The 19183-nt window shown below is 40.5% G+C and overlaps 1 protein-coding gene across 5 annotated transcripts in view; it reads left to right on the forward strand.

Moving 5' to 3' along the window:
• LOC106086820 (uncharacterized) overlaps positions 1-19183 on the forward strand; it is a 739645-nt gene that overhangs the window by 539751 nt on the left and 180711 nt on the right. For all 5 annotated transcript variants that reach the window (XM_059363919.1, XM_059363920.1, XM_059363921.1 and 2 more), the window contains exons 4-5: positions 6042-6212; positions 13466-13613. In XM_059363919.1, coding sequence (XP_059219902.1) covers positions 6042-6212; positions 13466-13613 — 319 coding nt within the window. The remainder of the gene's footprint in view (positions 1-6041; positions 6213-13465; positions 13614-19183) is intronic.

Below are 19183 nucleotides of genomic sequence, written 5' to 3' on the forward strand. Positions count from 1 at the left end.
GGATCTGTGGATCTAAAAAGATGGGTCAGCAGAGGAACACCTCATGGAGGTGTACTGTCTCCTCTACTTTGGAATATAGCCATTAACAAAATATTATTGTCTCAGGAAGAAAACGGCGTAAAAGTGGTCGCGTATGCTGATGACGTGGAAATTGGGTTTAGGAAAAAGTTTCCCAGCACTCTAAGAGATAAACTTCAGGAAGCTCTACATGAAACAACGAAGTGGGCTACTGAAAGTGGTCTAGGTTAAAAATCCGTGCAAGACAGAAGTAGTTTTTTTAGCAGTAGATACAAGCTGCCTACAGTGGCACTTGTCTCCTTGGGAGGAGAGAATGTTCCATTTACAGAAAGAGCAAAATACCTGGGTGTTTTGTTAGACAGGAAATTGAACTTCAAATCCAACATACTTCTGCAAGAGAGCCATTGAGAAAAGTAGGGGACTTAGATTACGCGGTAAGCATTGGGTATATACTGCAGTTATCAAACCTATAATGCTATATGGTGTTGTGGTTTGGTGGACGGTGCTACAAAAGTCCACCTACTGTTCAATAGTCAACTGGATCCAAAGGATAGCTCGTTTTTTGCATCACAGCCGCACTGAGGACGACACCTTCTGATGCACTGAATTTAATGCTACATCGAATGCCCCTGAACATTATGGCTAGACAAATTGGTGCGACCACTGCAGTGAGGTTAAGGGAGCTTTCTCCTTGGTCATGTGTTATACTTAATACATTGTCCGATGTTCCAGGCAGTGTGGATTACACCCTACCTGAGCCGCTTTTTAATAAAAAGTACTGTACCACTATTCCTGATAGAAACGATTGGATAGACTTCTGTATAGATTGTTCCAAACGAGACGACCAGGTAGGCTTTGGGATGTACTCTAAAGATCTAGAACTGGTCAAATCGAAAAGGTTATCCGACCACTGCAGTGTGTATCAAGCGGAGATCCTTGCAATTGGGGAGGTGGTGGAATGGTTAGGATATAATGTCATAACGACGATTGCTATAAATATTTTCTCAGACGGTCAGGCAGCCATTAAATCCCTGGAGAACGTATTTCTGAACACATAAACCGCCCTCGACTGTCGTAGATCTGATCAACGAGATGGCTGAACAGTTCAAAATTCACCTGTTTTGGGTGCCGGGCCACAGTTTTAATTTTTATTTGTTGAAATTTTGGCCGCGATTGCCTTCGTATTTTGCAATTTGCGAAGGCATTTGTGGTTCGATTTTCATTTGGAATTCGTGACAAAGTTTATAGCGACTTTGCCGCAACAATTGTGGACTTTGCCGCAAAAGCGGACCAGCTTGCGAGATTAGGAACTACCTTACACATTCCAGGGAAACTAGAATCTGCGGGTATGCCTCTAGCGACATGTAAACTAAGTTTTTAGGAGCAGTCCAAAGGACAACGAATGGAAGATGGTCACAAAGAAGGGGCTGTGTTCCAAAACTATGTGGCCTAATCTAGGCTTAAAGAGGTCTACCGCTTTGCTGTCATTGGCTAGAACAGACGTCTCAGTCATTGTGTCCGTCATGACAGGTTACTGTCTAATAGGAAAACATGCCGACAGACTGAAGGTTGCCAGCAACGACTTTAGCAGAAGCTGTAGGGACATCGAGAAAGAAGAGACTATGGAACAACTTCTGTGTGTGTCTTGCACTAGCAGTCAGAGGGTGTTTCACTTTAGGTTTTCATTTCTTTGAGAACCTGTCTGATTTAGCGGATGTAAACTTTCGCAAGTTGTTGGGCTTTTTAAAGCGATTTGATGGTTCAACGGTAGGAACTAGAAGGCATATTCCTTCTTTTGTTCCTGCGGTATCACAATGGACAAAAACGTCTAAGTGAGTCTGATGGCAGATTACCACTTAAACTAACCTAACTTTATCTTGATATGCGTTTTTAGATCTTCTAACCGATTAACGCGCAACTCTTTTAAAACCATATTTGATAAATATTCCAAAACACTTATTTGTTACTCGTCCAGGAGAGTAATGCGCAACTCTTCCAGAAGAGTAGTCTACAAATCTTCCATACCGCTCTTTTGTTACTCGTCCACTCAATTCTTGCGCGATTCTAAGCTCTTCCAAAGGCTCTTTTGACTTATTCTTTAGTAACTCATGTGGAAGAATCGCGAAACACTCTTCCAGAAGATTCGCTTAGAGGACATCGCTCCTCACTACTGGGGAATCGTCTACGACTCTTAAATGAGCTCATCTGCGAACGTCACCTTCATCTAGAAGATGCGCAGATGATTGTTTGGCAATCAAAAATGTTTGCAGGGTGTATCAGCATTCATATGTGCTATTTGTTTGTGTAACTAAGAAGAGGAGAGATAGAGAAAGGAAAAACAAATTACCGGACAAATGACATCATAAATACTATTGATGTTCAGGCATATCATGAACTCGTTCATATAGACAATCGTCAGAATAAAGTTGTTATTTATGAAAGTAAATTATTCATATACAAAAAAATAATGATAAACAATAACATAAATAACAACAACAATAGCAGCAGCAGCAACATGATGAAAATGCCTACGTAAGCTTTCGGTTTGATGGGCCGCATTCCCGTATATACAATTTGATTGTCTATTTATAGGAAATAAGCAATCTATATTTACTCAGTATTTTATTAAATAATTCAATATTTGATTCATGTAGTTTTGATCTGTTTTATGTGTCGTATGTGTGTGCGGGTGCCCAATTTTTAACAAAAATCTCGCCAATATGAGATATAAATAGAAAAATGGTCACACACTTTTTTTTCTCCTTTATTTCTCCTTTAACTATCATCGGCTACGCATTCTTCTGGCCCGATGGCACAAGCGAGCTGATACAGACATCTTGTTAGCCTTTCTCCTCTAGACTTAAATAGTTCATCGAGTAATCCGTCGGCTCTTTCTGACTTGTTGGTTGTTAGGTTAGGTTAGGTTGAAAAGAGTGTGCGGATATTAATCCGCCCCATGCCACTATGGACATACACCTAAGCCAGCAATCGGCTTGTTGTGCGCTCTAAAAACTAAAAAGTATCCTCGAAAAAGAAAATTTTAAATTAGGAATTCCATGCTACTTACAAAAGCCTTAATTTTTCCATACCACTCCCCTAAGTACCTAAATACCGGTGTCTTTTAGCAGCGAAAGCGTGGCAATGACACAGGAAATGCTCGAACGTCTTTTCATCTTCCCAACATGCCTTGCCTCACCGATTTTGCACAAGTGAGCTCGTAGTCCAATGTGTCCCGTTATGATAACAAAAGCTATACTGACATCCTTCTTACTTCCTTTCAGTAATAGCCTCGTTGTCTCACGATCTGGATTCCTCCATAGGATTTTCGCCATCCTACCGACCGTTTCGGTGTTCCACAGCTTGAACTGCGTGTACCCGAAATCATCTGCCCTTTCATTCCCCCTTACTAAGTTATGGCCCGGCACCCGAATGATTGGGATTGTGCCATCCCCAGAAAAGGTGTTAATCTCCTTCTCACACTGCAAGACAATTTGTGACCTTACCGTTCTGTTTTTATACCCTACACTACTACTGCGGAACAGGGTATTATAACTTAGTGAATTTGTTTGTAACAGCCAAAAGGAAGAGAGGTAGACCCATTGATAAGCGTACCGATTGACTCAGAATCACTTTCTGATTCGATTTATTGTAGCTTTGTCCGTCTGTCCGTCTGTCGAAATTTGTGTACAAACTACAGGTCGCAAATTTCATCTGATCGTCGTCAAATTTGGTATGGGCATGTTTTTCGCCCTAGAGACAAAGCATATTGAAATTGGAAAAAATCGGTTCAGATTTGGATATAGCTCCCATATAGCTTCGTCCGATTTTCAGTAATAATGCAATAAAATGGTCATTTGTTAACCGATTCTCAAAATTTGGCTGGGATGATTTTCTTATGACTTTCGATATTACTGGTGAATTTTATAGAAATCGGTTCAGATTTGGATATAGCTCCCATATTTTCGATCTAGAGACGAAGCATATTGAAATTGGAAAAAATCGGTTCAGATTTGGATATAGCTCCCATATATATGTTCGTCCGATTTTCAGTAATAATGCAATAAAATGGTCCTGTGCTTACCGATCTTCTCGAAATTTGGCAGGAGGAACGTTTTTCAGACTTTCGACATTACTGGTGAATTTCATGGAAATCGGTCGAGATTTAGATATAGCTGGGTTGCCCAAAAAGTAATTGCGGATTTTTTAAAAGAAAGTAAATGCATTTTTAATAAAACTTGGAATGAACTTTAATCAAATATACTTTTTTTATACATTTTTTCTAAAGCAAGCTAAAAATAACAGTTGATAACTGACAGAAGAAAGAATGCAATTACAGAATCACAAGCCGTTGAAAAAATTTGTCAACGCCGACTATATGAAAAATCCGCAATTACTTTTTGGGCAACACAGCCCATCGCCCGATTTTCACTCCTAGAGCCACTGCAAGTGCATTTATTGACTAATCTTGCCAAAACTTCGAACAACGATTTTCTCAACGACTTCCACAATGTCTGTAAGGTTTTTTCGAAATCGGTTCAGATTTAGATATAGCTCCCATATAAAGGGTGATTTTTTTGAGGTTAGGATTTTCATGCATTAGTATTTGACAGATCACGTGGGATTTCAGACATGGTGTCAAAGAGAAAGATGCTCAGTATGCTTTGACATTTCATCATGAATAGACTTACTAACGAGCAACGCTTGCAAATCATTGAATTTTATTACCAAAATCAGTGTTCGGTTCGAAATGTGTTCATTCACCGTTCAGCGATGAGGCTCATTTCTGGTTGAATGGCTACGTAAAACCAGAAGCCGTTCAAGAACTGCCCATGCATCCCGAAAAATGCACTGTTTGGTTTGGTTTGTACGCTGGTGGAATCATTGGACCGTATTTTTTCAAAGATGCTGTTGGACGCAACGTTACGGTGAATGAACACATTTCGAACCGAACACTGATTTTGGTAATAAAATTCAATGATTTGCAAGCGTTGCTCGTTAGTAAGTCTATTCATGATGAAATGTCAAAGCATACTGAGCATCTTTCTCTTTGACACCATGTCTGAAATCCCACGTGATCTGTCAAATACTAATGCATGAAAATCCTAACCTCAAAAAAATCACCCTTTATATGTTCGTCCGATTTGCAGTAATATTGCGATAAAATGGTCTTTTGTTAACCGATTCTCTCTATATTTGGCAGGAAGCATTCATCTCTAGACTCTCGACATTGCTAGTGAATTTCATGGAAATCGGTTTAGATTTGGATATAGCTCTCATATATATATATATCGCTCGATTTTTACTTCTAAAATCACAGCAGGCGCATATCTTGACCCATCTTGCCAAAATTTTGAAAAACGCTTTCCTCAACGATTGCCACAGTATCTGAGAAGTTTGCTCGGTATCGTTTCAGGTTTAGGTATAGCTCCCATATATATGTTCGCCCGATTTTGAGAAATATTGCAAGAAAGTGCTAATTTTTTAACCGATTCTCTCGAAATTTTGCAAAAAAGTTTTTTCTTATGACGCTCGATATTAATGGTGAATTTCATAGAAATCGGCTCAGATTAAGATATAGCTGTCATATATGTATATCGTCAGATTTTCACACCTAGAGCCACTGCAAGCGCATTGTTTGACCAATATGGCAAAATTTTGCACCACGCTTTCCTCGACGACTACCACATTATCTGAGAAGTTTGCTTGAAATCGGTTCAGAATTAGATATAGCTCCCATATATATATGTTCGTCAGATTATGGGTAATTTGCAATAATGTTGTCATTTGTCAACCGTAGTTATTGCAGTTTGAACATATTTGTTCGCCGAGGTCCATCAAAATTGGTTCAGAATTGGATATAGTTCCCAGCTTGTACTTATAGGGTAGGTGTAAGACAATATACAATCGGCACCGCCCGACTTTTGCCCTTCCTTATTGGTTTAAAATATTTTTCCTATTGTTTCTGTTTCCTCAATAATTGATTAAATTACATTTTTGTCTGTCTGTGCCTTGTCCATTTTCAGTATCCTGCAGCACGGTAACTGTTACCAAATGCCAAGCGGCTCTAAGAACCCTGCAAGCCTTTCAATTCTTTCGTCCCACGTGCCTGTGCAAGGAGCCGGGTATGGATCCCGATTGTAATCATTTTCGAGATTTCCTATTCGATCATCCTTGCGGTTTTGTGCTCAAAAAAGGTAAGTTTCAATTATACACACACAAAACAAACGTATGTTTTGCTAACATTACATCTATTATTTACTTACCAACATAATTTTCACAACAAAATACCCCAGTAATAACACCAACACCTTATGTGTAACATACAATATTTTGTCCAACATTCCTATATTCCACTCATACACATACAAGCATCAAATCAAAAGATGTACCATTGTGTTTGGCTTCGTTTACCCTCTGTGGGATTTTGGATTCTGGTTAGAGTGGCACGTGCTTCCGTTGTTTTTGTTTTCTTTTGTAACTCTCAGCTAAATATGAAAGTGAAAACTTGTTCGTAACATCCGTACGAGTGCATACGCGTGCGTTTTGTATGTTGGTATGTGGGGGTATGTTTATGTAGTAGGTATGTTTGTTTGCTAGTATAACACAAACAATGGTTACAATCATTTAACTTAAGTGTTCTATTGTTTATATTGACAAACAAAACAAGAAGCAACACAACAGCAACAAAGAGAGAGCGAGAATGAAAAAAAAAAACACAAACGACAAAACACTTTACACATGCAAAATATTTCCTTAAGTGTTTATGCTGCAGTCATGTTAAATAGAATGAAATTCAAGTTTTATAAACAAACAACAAATCTAGGCACATTATGTTAATCTCAGTGTACGCACAGTGGTTGTAAAGGGTCTTTTTTTGGGTTAATTATCCTACAACAAAAGATTTGAAATGTGAAAGGTGTAGCATCTGGGTAGTTCCAAAATAAGACGACCTAATAAGAAGGAGGCCACCGTAGCGCAGAGGTTAGCATGTCCGCCTATGATGCTGAACGCCTGGTTTCGAATCCTGACGTGAACATCAGAACAAATTTACAGCTGTGGTCAGATTGTGGTTGTCCGTTTGGGGGAAATTTCCCCAAATAGGCGCTTTTTTCGTGATTGGTGAAAAAATTTTCCCATTTGGGGTACAGGGATTTTGATTTTTAGGGGAAATTCCATCGGCATAGCTTAAAAATTAATTTTCTTCAGTATAGAAATTTGCTTTCTGTTTAGCGCTGGTCAATACTCTTGGGTAAGGTGTGATTTAATAGAAAGCATGTTCACCTACACTGGTGTTTACGGTAGTAACGCATCTTTCGAGATCAAAAATTGTGCATGATTATAGACATGGTGTTTAGTCCTTCAGTAGGCATGGACTATAGTCCATCGTACTGGAAATGTTCCAACAATTTAAAGTCTCGGACAAAGAAAACCTTTTATATCCACTACCAATCAAAGTAATATTGGTTGCCCAAAAAGTAATTGCGGATTTTTCATATAGTCGGCGTTGGCAAATTTTTTCACAGATTGTGACTCTGTAATTGCATTCATTCTTCTGTCAGTTATCAGCTGTTACTTTTAGCTTGCTTTAGAAAACAGTGTAAAAAAAGTATATTTGGTTAAAGTTCATTCTAAGTTTTATTAAAAAAGAATTTACTTTCTTTTAAAAAATCCGCAATTACTTTTTGGGCAACCCAATATAATCTAGTCATTCCTTTCGTAAAACCTCGAAATATTGAAATGCGACCCTATAAGGTGTATATATTCTTGATGACCTTCCATCCGAAAATGATCTTTCCATGTCCGTCCCTCCGTCCGTCTGTCGAAATCATGATAGCGGTCGAACGAAGCTATCTCCTTGAAATTTTTGACCTTTTGCAAATGGGCCAAATCGGTTCAGAATTCGATAAAGCTCTCATATAAAGTGGTCTTTCGACTTGATTTCTTAAACCCTAGAAACTGGAATTTTCGTCCGATTGGGCTGAAATGCGCGTAGTGTTCTGTTACGACTTCTAACAGACCTGCCAAGTATGGTCTAAATCGGTTTATAACCTGGTATAAAAGCTCCCTTATACACCGATTCCCGGCCGATACGGGATGGCTATGGGCACCACACAGGCTGGAACTTTTAGCTCCGACTTGTGTGGTGTCCATCGTTATCACGGGAAGCTTAGCTGAAAGCTACCGGGAGCGTCCACAGGTTGCGGATGGTGGAAAGCTCCGTTTTTATGCGGAGTAGCTGCAAATGCGGCCGCGGGGAGTCAGCGATTTTCGAGAGGAGAGTCTCAGTGAGGAGTCAGGTGGCACAGGCTCTTAATTAAATAATGAGTGCCAATGATACTTGAGATGACAAGGTGGGTTATTGGCGCATTGAAATAACCAATGGCCAACATCAGCGTATGTTCCTAGGCTGCGGCAAGCGGTTCGCCACAACGAGGGATACGTGTGCAATCCCACAAAACCCATGCGGTTGGGGTCGCTGGGCCAGTAACCCGCCCCCGGAAAACTGAGAAACAAAGGAATAGTAAAGGGTGATTTTTTTGAGGTTAGGATTTTCATGCATTAGTATTTGACAGATCACGTGGGATTTCAGACATGGTGTCAAAGAGAAAGATGCTCAGTATGCTTTGACATTTCATCATGAATAGACTTACTAACGAGCAACGCTTGCAAATCATTGAATTTTATTACCAAAATCAGTGTTCGGTTCGAAATGTGTTCAAATTTTGACATATTTTGTTCAGCGATGAGGCTCATTTCTGGTTGAATGGCTACGTAAATAAGCAAAATTGCCGCATTTGGAGTGAAGAGCAACCAGAAGCCGTTCAAGAACTGCCCATGCATCCCGAAAAATGCACTGTTTGGTGTGGTTTGTACGCTGGTGGAATCATTGGACCGTATTTTTTCAAAGATGCTGTTGGACGCAACGTTACGGTGAATGAACACATTTCGAACCGAACACTGATTTTGGTAATAAAATTCAATGATTTGCAAGCGTTGCTCGTTAGTAAGTCTATTCATGATGAAATGTCAAAGCATACTGAGCATCTTTCTCTTTGACACCATGTCTGAAATCCCACGTGATCTGTCAAATACTAATGCATGAAAATCCTAACCTCAAAAAATCATCCTTTAAAAACGGGCCCCCCCCAACGTTGACGACTCACGCAAACGAAAAAGACCATGATTTGCGGATCTGCACATGGAATGTCCGCACTCTTTATAAAGAAGGTGCAGTATACGCGCTGGCGGATGCATTAGAGAAGTACAAGGCAGATATTAGCGCCTTACAGGAAGTGCGATGGACCGGGAATGGCGTCACAACAACACCAAACGGTGACGAACTATACTAAAGCTGCCATAACACGAGACATGAATTTGGCTGTGGATTTGTGGTAAGTCGGAGACTAATACGCTTTGTCTCGAGCTTTACTCTGGTGGATGAGAGGCTAGCCACATCCCACATAAAACCAAATTCTTCAACATCAGCCTTATTTGTGCCCATGCCCCGACGGAAGACAAGGACGAGCAGACCAAGGATATTTTTTACGAGCGCCTAGAAAAAGAATATGACCGCTGCTCCGCCCATGATGTTAAAATCGTTCTGGGAGATTTTAATTGGAAAGTTTAGCCTCCACCAGATAACGTCCGGTAATGGGTTGAGGCTGATAGATTTCGTGCGGCAAAAACATGGTGATTAGTGGCAACAGATTTCAACATAAAAATATTCAGAAAGACACATGGCTGTCACCCGATCAAAACAAGAGGAACCAAATTGATCACGTTGTGATATATTGAAGGCATTCATCCAGCGTGTTAGATGTACGATCGATCAGCAGCAAAGGTTCGCACCCGTTTGAACATGGCGTCGAAAGTACGATCTGACACTGCAAGGAAGCTGGATATTGAAAAGCAGCAAACACAACAGATGGCAATGACATGCTCCACTCGATTGACCCAACTGCTTGATGAAAGCACTCCTTGCTCCGACGATATAATGGCGCAGTAGCAAATCATTGCCCACTCCAAGGAAAATGCCGCGAAATCCGTACTTGGGTATCGGAAGCCTCCCCCAAGAATCCCATGGTTCGATCAAGAGTGCCGAGATGCTACTGAAGCTAAGAATGTGGCACATAGAGCAACACTGCGCCAGATGAAGGAGAGGTATAGGGAGAAAAGGCAAAAGGAGAAACGTCTATTCCGCAGAAAGAAAAATGAGATGTAAAGACGAGAGTGTGAACGAATTGAGATGTACGGGAGTCAGAATGAAGTCCGGAAATTCTACCAAAGGATTAAACATCAAAACAATAGCTTCAGTGCAGGCACATTCTACTGCATAGACAAAGAAGGAAATCTGGTAACTGACACAGAAGGCATGCTGAGGATATGGAAAGAGCATTTTACCCAGCTGCTAGTGTTCGACGTTGGCGGCCAAGAGGATACCGCAGAACCAATCCCTGATGATGGTATAGAATGTTTACCTCCTAGTCAGAATGAGGTCCAAGTAGCAGTGACCCGACAAAAGAACAATAAGGCAGCAGGAGCCGACAGGTTACCCACTGAACTATTTAAGACCAGAGACGACACCCTGATAAGGTGTATACATCAGCTTGTCTGCGCACTTTGGCAAGAAGAACGCATACCCGATGATTGGCACCTCAGCATACTATGTCCTGTACACAAGAAAGGGGACAAGACGGAATGTGCCAACTACAGAGGAATAAGTCTCCTCCCCATCGCATACAAGATACTCTCGAGCGTACTGAGTGAACGATTAAAACCTAAAGTCAATGAGATAATTGGGCTCTATCAACGCGGCTTTAGACCTGGTAAATCCACCCTAGACCAGATATTCACACTGCGCCAAATCCTGGAAAAGACCCGAGAAGGACAAATCAACACCTACCATCTCTTTGTTGACTACAAAGCCGCCTTCGATACTCCTTTACGTTGAAAGGTATTTTAAGCCATGTCTGAGTTTGGTATCCCTGCTAAATTAATAAGATTCTGCAGAATGACACTTGCTGATACGCGTTCCTCAGTAAGAATAGGAAATAATCTCTCTGAAGCATTTAATACCAAACGAGGTTTCAGACATGGAGACAGGCTGTCGTGTGATCTCTTTAATATACTGCTGGAGAAGATTATACGAGATGCAGATGTGAATAGATATGTCACACTAATCATAAGAGAACACCTGCTACTCGCCTATGCCGACGACATCGATATCATAGGTCGGTCACCGGAGGTAGTAACAGGAGCTTTTGAAAGAATCGAAAGAGAGTCAGTAAAAATGGGTCTGCCAGTATATGGAGATAAGACGAAATGGATGTTTTCAACTCCCAAAATGCCTTGCACAGCCGAGCAGATAAAGAACATGGAGAAAGTTGGGAACCACAACTTTGAGACAGTCAGTAGCTTTATCATTCGTTTCGGTTACGGCGGTGCCGAGCCGTAACCGAAACAAATGACAACAGTTTTGAGATTAAGCGAAGAATAGTAATGGCAAAAAGATGCTACTTTGGACTAAGTAAGCAGTTTAGAAACAAGGCCACCTCTCGACAGACGAAGATTACTCTATACAAGACACTGAAACTACCTGTGCAGTTATATGGTTCTGAAACATGGGTACTTGTGAAAGCGGATGAGGCAGTGCTTGGAGTATTTGAGAGAAAGATTCTTCGTAAAAAGATTGGAACCTCAGCATACTATATCCCGTACACAAGAAAGTAGACAAGACAATAAGTGTCAACTACCGAATAATGACTCTCCTTCCCATTGCATTCAAGTCACTGTGAAGCTGAGAAGTCGGGCCCTTCAACAGGGCCCGAGTAGCTCAAGTCGACACTTAGCATCCTTTCGTCTACTACAAAGCCGCTTTTAACATCCCTCAACGTTCAAAAGTATTTCACGCCATGCTTGGGTCAGGTATTAAATCCCCAGATATCACTTTGCAGGAGGACGTTACCGATGCATCTCGAAAAAGCGACAGTTTGGTGTAGTTTATGGGCTGGTGGCATCATCGGTCCATATTTACACCCTGTGGTACAGGGAATTATAATTTGGTACAGTGAATTTGATTGTAACAACCAATAGGAAGAGAGATAGACCCATTGTTAAGTATACCGATCGACTCAGAATCAGTTTCTAATTCGTTTTAGCTATGTCCGTCTGTCGGTCTGTCCACTTTAAATTGTGTACAAAGCACAGGTCACAATTTTCATCTTCATCAATTTTCTTCAAATTTGGTGCAAGCATTTTCTTGTGCCTAGAGACGAAGCCTATTGAAATTGGAAAAAATCGGTTCACATTTGGATATAGTTCCCATACATATGTTCGTCCGATATTGACTAAAATTGCAATTATATCGTCATCTGTAAACCGATTCTTACGTATTCTGCGAGGGGTTTTCTTATATGTCTCGACACTATTGGTGAATTTCATGGAAATCTGCTCGGATTTAGATGTAGCTCCCATATATATGTTCCTCCGATTTGGGCTAAAATTGCAATTATTTGAAAACTGATTCTCACGAGTCTTATGAGTCTTGACATTACTGGTGAATTTGTTAACCGATTTGATTTTTTAACCGAGTTAAGGGAGTGGGTGACGAATGCGCATGCAACATTGTGGAACAGCGAAACGGTCGGTAGGACGGCGAAAATCCTATGGGATTTTCGTGGGAAAACGGGGCTATTACTTAAAGGAAGCCATAAGGAGGTCAGTATAGCTATTGGTATCATAACGGGACACATAGGACTACGAGCTCACTTATGTAAAATCGGTGCGGCAAGTGATAGCATGTGTTGGGCATTTGGGGAAGATGATGGAATGTTGGAGCATTTCCTTTGTCATTGCCAGGCTTTCACCTACAACAGATACTGGTACTTAGGTGGAGACACAATATCAGACATGAACCAACTTAGGGGAGTGGTATTAAAAACAATTAAGGATTTTGTAAGTAGCACGGAATTCCTTGCTTAAAATTTTCTTTTAAGAGGTCCCTTTATAGTTTTTAGAGCGCACAACAAACCGATTACTGGCTCAGACGTATGTCCATAGTGGCATGGGGCGGATTAATATATGCGCCCTCTTTTCAACCTAACCTAACCTGAGTAAAGCTCACTTAAGAAGATATGCAAATTTATAATTTACCAAGTGCAACATTAATTTCTACGAGGCTTACATAGAAATATGACCATTTAAAGTTTACCAAGTGCAAAAAACAATTTTTGGCTGATTCACATCACATTTCCGTAGGAATGATACAAATTTGAGTGTTTTTGAGTGTTTCCTAAAAAATCACCCTTTTCATTGCTCCTTAATTTATCACACATCTGTCCTGCATTCCTTATATCCATCTCTAGGCTTAGTCTCTCAATACTTCCTAAATTAGATATAGAATTTTTAAAGTCCTCAATAAAACTTTCACTTTTTTTCTCAATTTCAGCCGAAAAGGATCCATATCCTATCGATGCATTACCGACCTGTAATCATGCCCTATCGGTGTGTCAGCAAGAACGTAAATGCCTCAAGCTCTTTGAAGATTTCAAAACACACTGTAAAGTTAGAGACAATAAATGTAAAATGGAGAGTAGGTAAGTATCAGCACAAACACAAACTCACGCAAACTCATAACCATAATCGAAATATCAAGTGCAGTTGGTTTAATCGAACAAAAAACTTTCCATTTTTTTATTTGGCAAGAAAAACCCACGAAAAACTACTCCCCCAAGCAAATCTCCATTATTATTCAATTGCATTCAATTTCCAATAGATGCGCATAGAACTTTTTGTTGGCCATGCCGACTAGCAGTTATTGGTAATATCATTGCCAAAGATAATTGCAACAATTGCCATTCGATTGGTGGCCAGGCTGGCTGGGTATGGGGTTGGTTTAGAAGGTGGTATTCCCCATATTGCCCCATATCTAGAGGGAATGGGTGGTAATCTCTATGATTGTTCAATAATTAATAATTATGGCCATAAGCGTTTTGGGTTCAAGTGCTGTTGCATGCAACTTTTGTTTGGTCTATGGTGGTTTGCCAGGAAACGCTGCAAAAACTTTTTTGTTTGGCCCCAAACTCGAGTATAGTAAAACACAAAACCCAAAAATTCATTTTATGGCTTTTGTATCTGTGTTTGCCTGTAGTGGTAAGGACAGATAGAGTGGTAGAGAATTATATAGAGACAACTTAAACACACCCACATGTAGTTATGGTAGTCCAATGTTTTTATATGCATGCTCATATGCTCACTTTATATATGCTATCTGCAACAACAAAACATATGCACAACTTTAGCAAAAATATAAACTTTCTATTCTCAAAGGTATTTTTTGCTGCCATTCTATTATTCCATGTTGGTGTGTAGGGCCAAGCTTTAGAGCGAAAATTTCCCAACTATTATGGTGTTGGGGATTTTTTGTTTGTTTTTTTTTTTTTGTTGTGTGATAATGTTAGTGGTAGTGATAGTTTGGCCCTAAAAACTAAACTTAAACTCTACTCAACTTGACTAAAGGTACATAATCGTAATTTCGTAGTGGTAGTTGCAGTATGGATCTCATTTACGAAGGTTGGACTGAAAATATGCGACCCAAAATATGATTAAGCTAAGACTTGAATCGGACAGCACTCATTGATATGGAAAAAAGTTTTCCTGGTGTTTCGTAATGAAGTGGGAAGAAGATGCGTTAATATCGAGAGTGCTAGTTGTTAGATGAAGCCGATTTTTTACTCGGTTTCAAGGAAAATTTAGCTGATGGCTTGTTTAGCCTTATAGCCTGGGTCTACTTTATCTTCTTCATGGCGTCCAATTAACATATCAACGCAGTGTGTATAAAGCGGAGATCCTTACAATTAAGGAAGTGGTGGAATGGTTAAGATATAATTTCATAACGACGATTGGCAAAACGATCTTCTCAGACAGCCAGGCAGCCATAAAATTCCTGGAGAACATAAAGACCGCCATCGACTGTCGCAGATTTCTCAACGAGATGGCTGAACAGCTAAAAATTCACCTGTTCTGGGTGCCGGGCCACAAAGATATCCCAGGGAATTGTAAAGCGGACGAGCTTGCGAGACTAGGAACTTTTTACACATTCCAGGGAAACTGAGATCTGTGGGTGTGCCTCTGGCGACATGTAAGCTAAGTTTTCAGGACCAGGCCCGAAGGACAACGAATGATAGATAGTCACAAAGAACATAATTTTGACTTGAAGGGGTGTACCGTTTATTGTCATTGGTCAGAACAGACGTCTCAGTCATTGCGTCCGCATTGACTGGTCACTGTCTAATCGGAAAACATGCTGACAGACTGAAGTTTGCCAGCAACGGCTTTTGCAGAAGCTGTGAGAACATCGAAGAAGAAGAGACTATAGGATATCTGCTGTGTGTGTAGCACTTAGAAGGAGTTCCACCTTAGGTTCTCATTTCTTTGATAACCTGTCTGATTTAGCGAATGTGAACATTCGCAAGTGGTTAGGCTTTTTAAAGCGATCTGGATGGTTCAACGGTGGTAACTAGAAGGCATCTTCCTTCTTCTGTTCCTGTGGTATCACAACGGATGAAAACGTCTAAGTGAGTCTGATGGCAGACTGCCACGTTAACCTAACCTAACCTAGTTGATCCTATTGATAAATTTTCACAGATGGTGCATTATGGACCCGTGGTGAATTTTTTTAATCTGAAGGGGGGCGGACCCTCCCCTTTACACTAATTTTCAAAAACACCAGAGCTCGGGGATGGGTAGGTCGATTTAAGTGAAATTTTGTTTGCACAAAATCTGGGGTGGGATGCCTAGGAGGGCCGCCCTCCCCCAAAACCCGACGAACGGATTTGTAGACCAATCACTACAATATGGGTATCAAATTAAAGGTATTTGAGAGTAGAAAACGAATCTGACATCCAATTGCGGAACGAGGAGTTCCGTGGGTCACCCAACCCCAAAAAACCCTCAAATCGTACATAGTTACCGACCATGGCAATATGAATCTCAAATGAAAGGTCTTGGGGAGTAGAGCACGAAATTGACTTCCACTTTAGGCAGCAGGTCTATGGAAGTCCTCCACACCCCCAAACAGGACTTTCCGATTTTCATGAAATTTTGACAGATGATAGAGTTTAGGCCCCGGTGAAAATAGGGTACTTCATTTTGTGATGTTCGCGAGGGTGGCAGGCCCTCCCGCTAACCACAATTTTCAAAAACGCCAGTTCTCGGAGATGGGTGCATATATTTAAGTGAAATTTAGTATCCCACCTTATGATAACTCAGAACAAGAAAAAAGCGTGCTTAGTTCGTCCGGGCCGAATCTTATGTGCCCTCCCCCGCGGATCGCGCCTCTCAAGTTCTTTGCCCGATATCTCTTTATAGACAAACAAAGGATAATGGATAAGAATTCCTACGCTATTGGATCTATACCAAGTTATGAACCTATTGGGACCATATTTGGCTTGGCTGTTGGAGACCAAGTGGAAGACATTATGCGAAATTTAATTCAAATCGGATAAAAATTGCGCTCTATAGTGGCTCAAGAAATAAAATTGGGAGATCTGTTTATATGAGAGCTATATCAGTTTATGGACCGATTCTGATCATATGTAACACGTATATTTGAGGTCACAGAAGTCGTTGTGCAAAATTTCGGCCAAATCGCATAAGAATTGTGCCTTAGAGAGGCTTAAGAAGTAAAATCCGGTGATCGGTTTATATGGGGGCTATATCATGTTATGAACTGATTTACACCATAGTTGGCACAGTTGTTTATATGCCAGGACCGGCTTATATAGCAGCCATATCAATACATAGACCGATATAGCCCATTTACAATCCCAACTAATCTACACTAATATGAAGTACTTGTACTTCATGCTCGTAGCTTTATTCTTTGGAAAGTTGGCGTGCTTTCGACTGACGGAAGGGCAGGGCTAAATCGACTTGGAATGTCAATACGATCGTGAATGTATATACTTTGTTGGGTCTCAGATCATTATTTGGATGTGTTACAAATGGAATGACGAAATTAATATACCCTTCTATGGTGGAGGGTATTCAACATTGGAGTCAAATAATCATGGGGGACGCTCTACCACAAAGAACACCCAAATGTTTACCGATTGGGACAATATGAATATCAAATGAAAGGTATTTAAAAATAGAGACCAAAATTGATATAACAACTGGACCTCCCGGATCGGGGAGCCCCACTAAAAAAGCCCCACTCTAAAAACCGCCCAAAATGACGTGAATAACGATTGGGGCAATATGGGTATCAAATGAAAGGTAGTTGGAAGTAGAATACGAAACTTATATAGAAGATTGAAGTCAGGTCCCTGGGGGGGACGCCCTATCCGAAAAACCACCCTCAAGCGGCCGATCAGGACAAAATGAGAGTAGAATACGAATGGACATGTACACCGAACGTGGCCAGATAGGACGCAAACAATAGGTATTTGAGAGTAGATTCCGTAAATTTTATAAAAATTTGGTCAATTCCCCTGGAGTCGCCCCACCTCAAAAATCACCCGCAAACTGATATGTAGGCCGATCGGGACAATGTAGAACTCAAAAGAAAGGTATTTGAGAGTAAAATACGAAAAGTATATAAAAACCAGTAAGGAAGGGCAAAAGTCGGGCGGTGACGACTGTATAATACCCTACACCTACCCTATAAGTACAATTCTGAACCAATTTTAATGAACCTCGGCGGATGTTTTCAGATGGGTTATTAAGCAATCCGTATCAAATTTCGAGCAAATATGTTCAAACTGTAATAACTACGGTTGACAAATGACAACATTATTGAAAATTACCCAAAATCTGACGAACATATATAAGGGACTATATCTAATTCTGAACCGATTTCAAACAAACTTTTTAGATAATGTTGTACGAAGTTTTGGAAAGATTGATCAACAAATGCGCTTGCAGTGGCTCTAGGAGTAAAAATCGGGAGATTTATATATATGTGAGCTATATCTAAATCTAAGCCGATATCTATGCAATTCACCAAAAAAAGTCCTTCCTGCGAAATTTCGATAGAATCGGTTAACAAATGACCATTTTATTGCATTATTACTGCAAATCGGACGACCATATATGTGGGAGCTACATCTAAATCTGAACCGATTTCGAGAAAACTTTGCAGACGTTGAGGAAGTCGTCAAGGAGAGCGTTGTACGTATATTTGGGAAGATTGGTCAATAAATGCGCTTGCAGTGGCCCTTGGAGGGCAAATCAGGCGATTTATATACATGTCAGCTATATCTAAATCTGAACCGATTTCTATGCAATTCATCAGTAATGTTGAGAGTCATAAGAAAATCAAATCAAACAAATGACCATTTTATTGTTTTATTTATTGCAAATCGAACGGATTTGGAGATTTGGGAGCTATATCCAAATCTCAACCGCTTTTTTCCAATTTTAATAGGCCGAAAAACATACCTCTAGGCCGAAAAACATACCTGTACCAAATTTGAAGACGATCGGATGAAAACTGCGACCTGTAGCTTGTACACAAATTTACATTGTACACAATTTACAGATAGACGGACAGACAGACAGACAGACAGACAGACTGACAGACAGACGGACAGACAGACGGACAGACAGACAGACGGACAAACAGACAGACAGACGGACATAGCTAAATCGAATCAGAATGTGATACTAAGTCGATCGGTATACTTATCAATGGGTCTATCTCTCTTCCTTCTGGGTGTTACAAACAAATGCACTAAGTTATAATACCCTGTACCACAGTAGTGGTGTAGGGTATAATTAGGGTCGATTCCCGGGGAGTCACGCCTCCCCAAAATTATGCCCCAAATGGCCACGTATACCAAACGGGATAATATGGGATTCTAATGAAAGTTTTTTGAGACCTAAATACGAATAAAAAGAAATTTTCAAATTTGAACCATGTCAAATGGGGGCTGCAAGCAATTAGGGGTAGCGAAACACACCAGGTCAGCCAGTAAGATATATTTTTCATCATCCGGATAAATTCTGGTCAAGACATACATGGGGTAAAGGTAAAGACCCACAAGGGGTAAAGACCCACATGGGGTGAAGACCCACATGGGGTAAAGACCCACATGGGGTGAAGACCCACATGGGGTAAAGACCCACATGGGGTAAAGACCCACATGGGGTAAAGACCCAGATG

The sequence above is a fragment of the Stomoxys calcitrans genome, chromosome 2 (assembly GCF_963082655.1).
Source record: "Stomoxys calcitrans chromosome 2, idStoCalc2.1, whole genome shotgun sequence".
NCBI lineage: Eukaryota > Metazoa > Arthropoda > Insecta > Diptera > Muscidae > Stomoxys > Stomoxys calcitrans.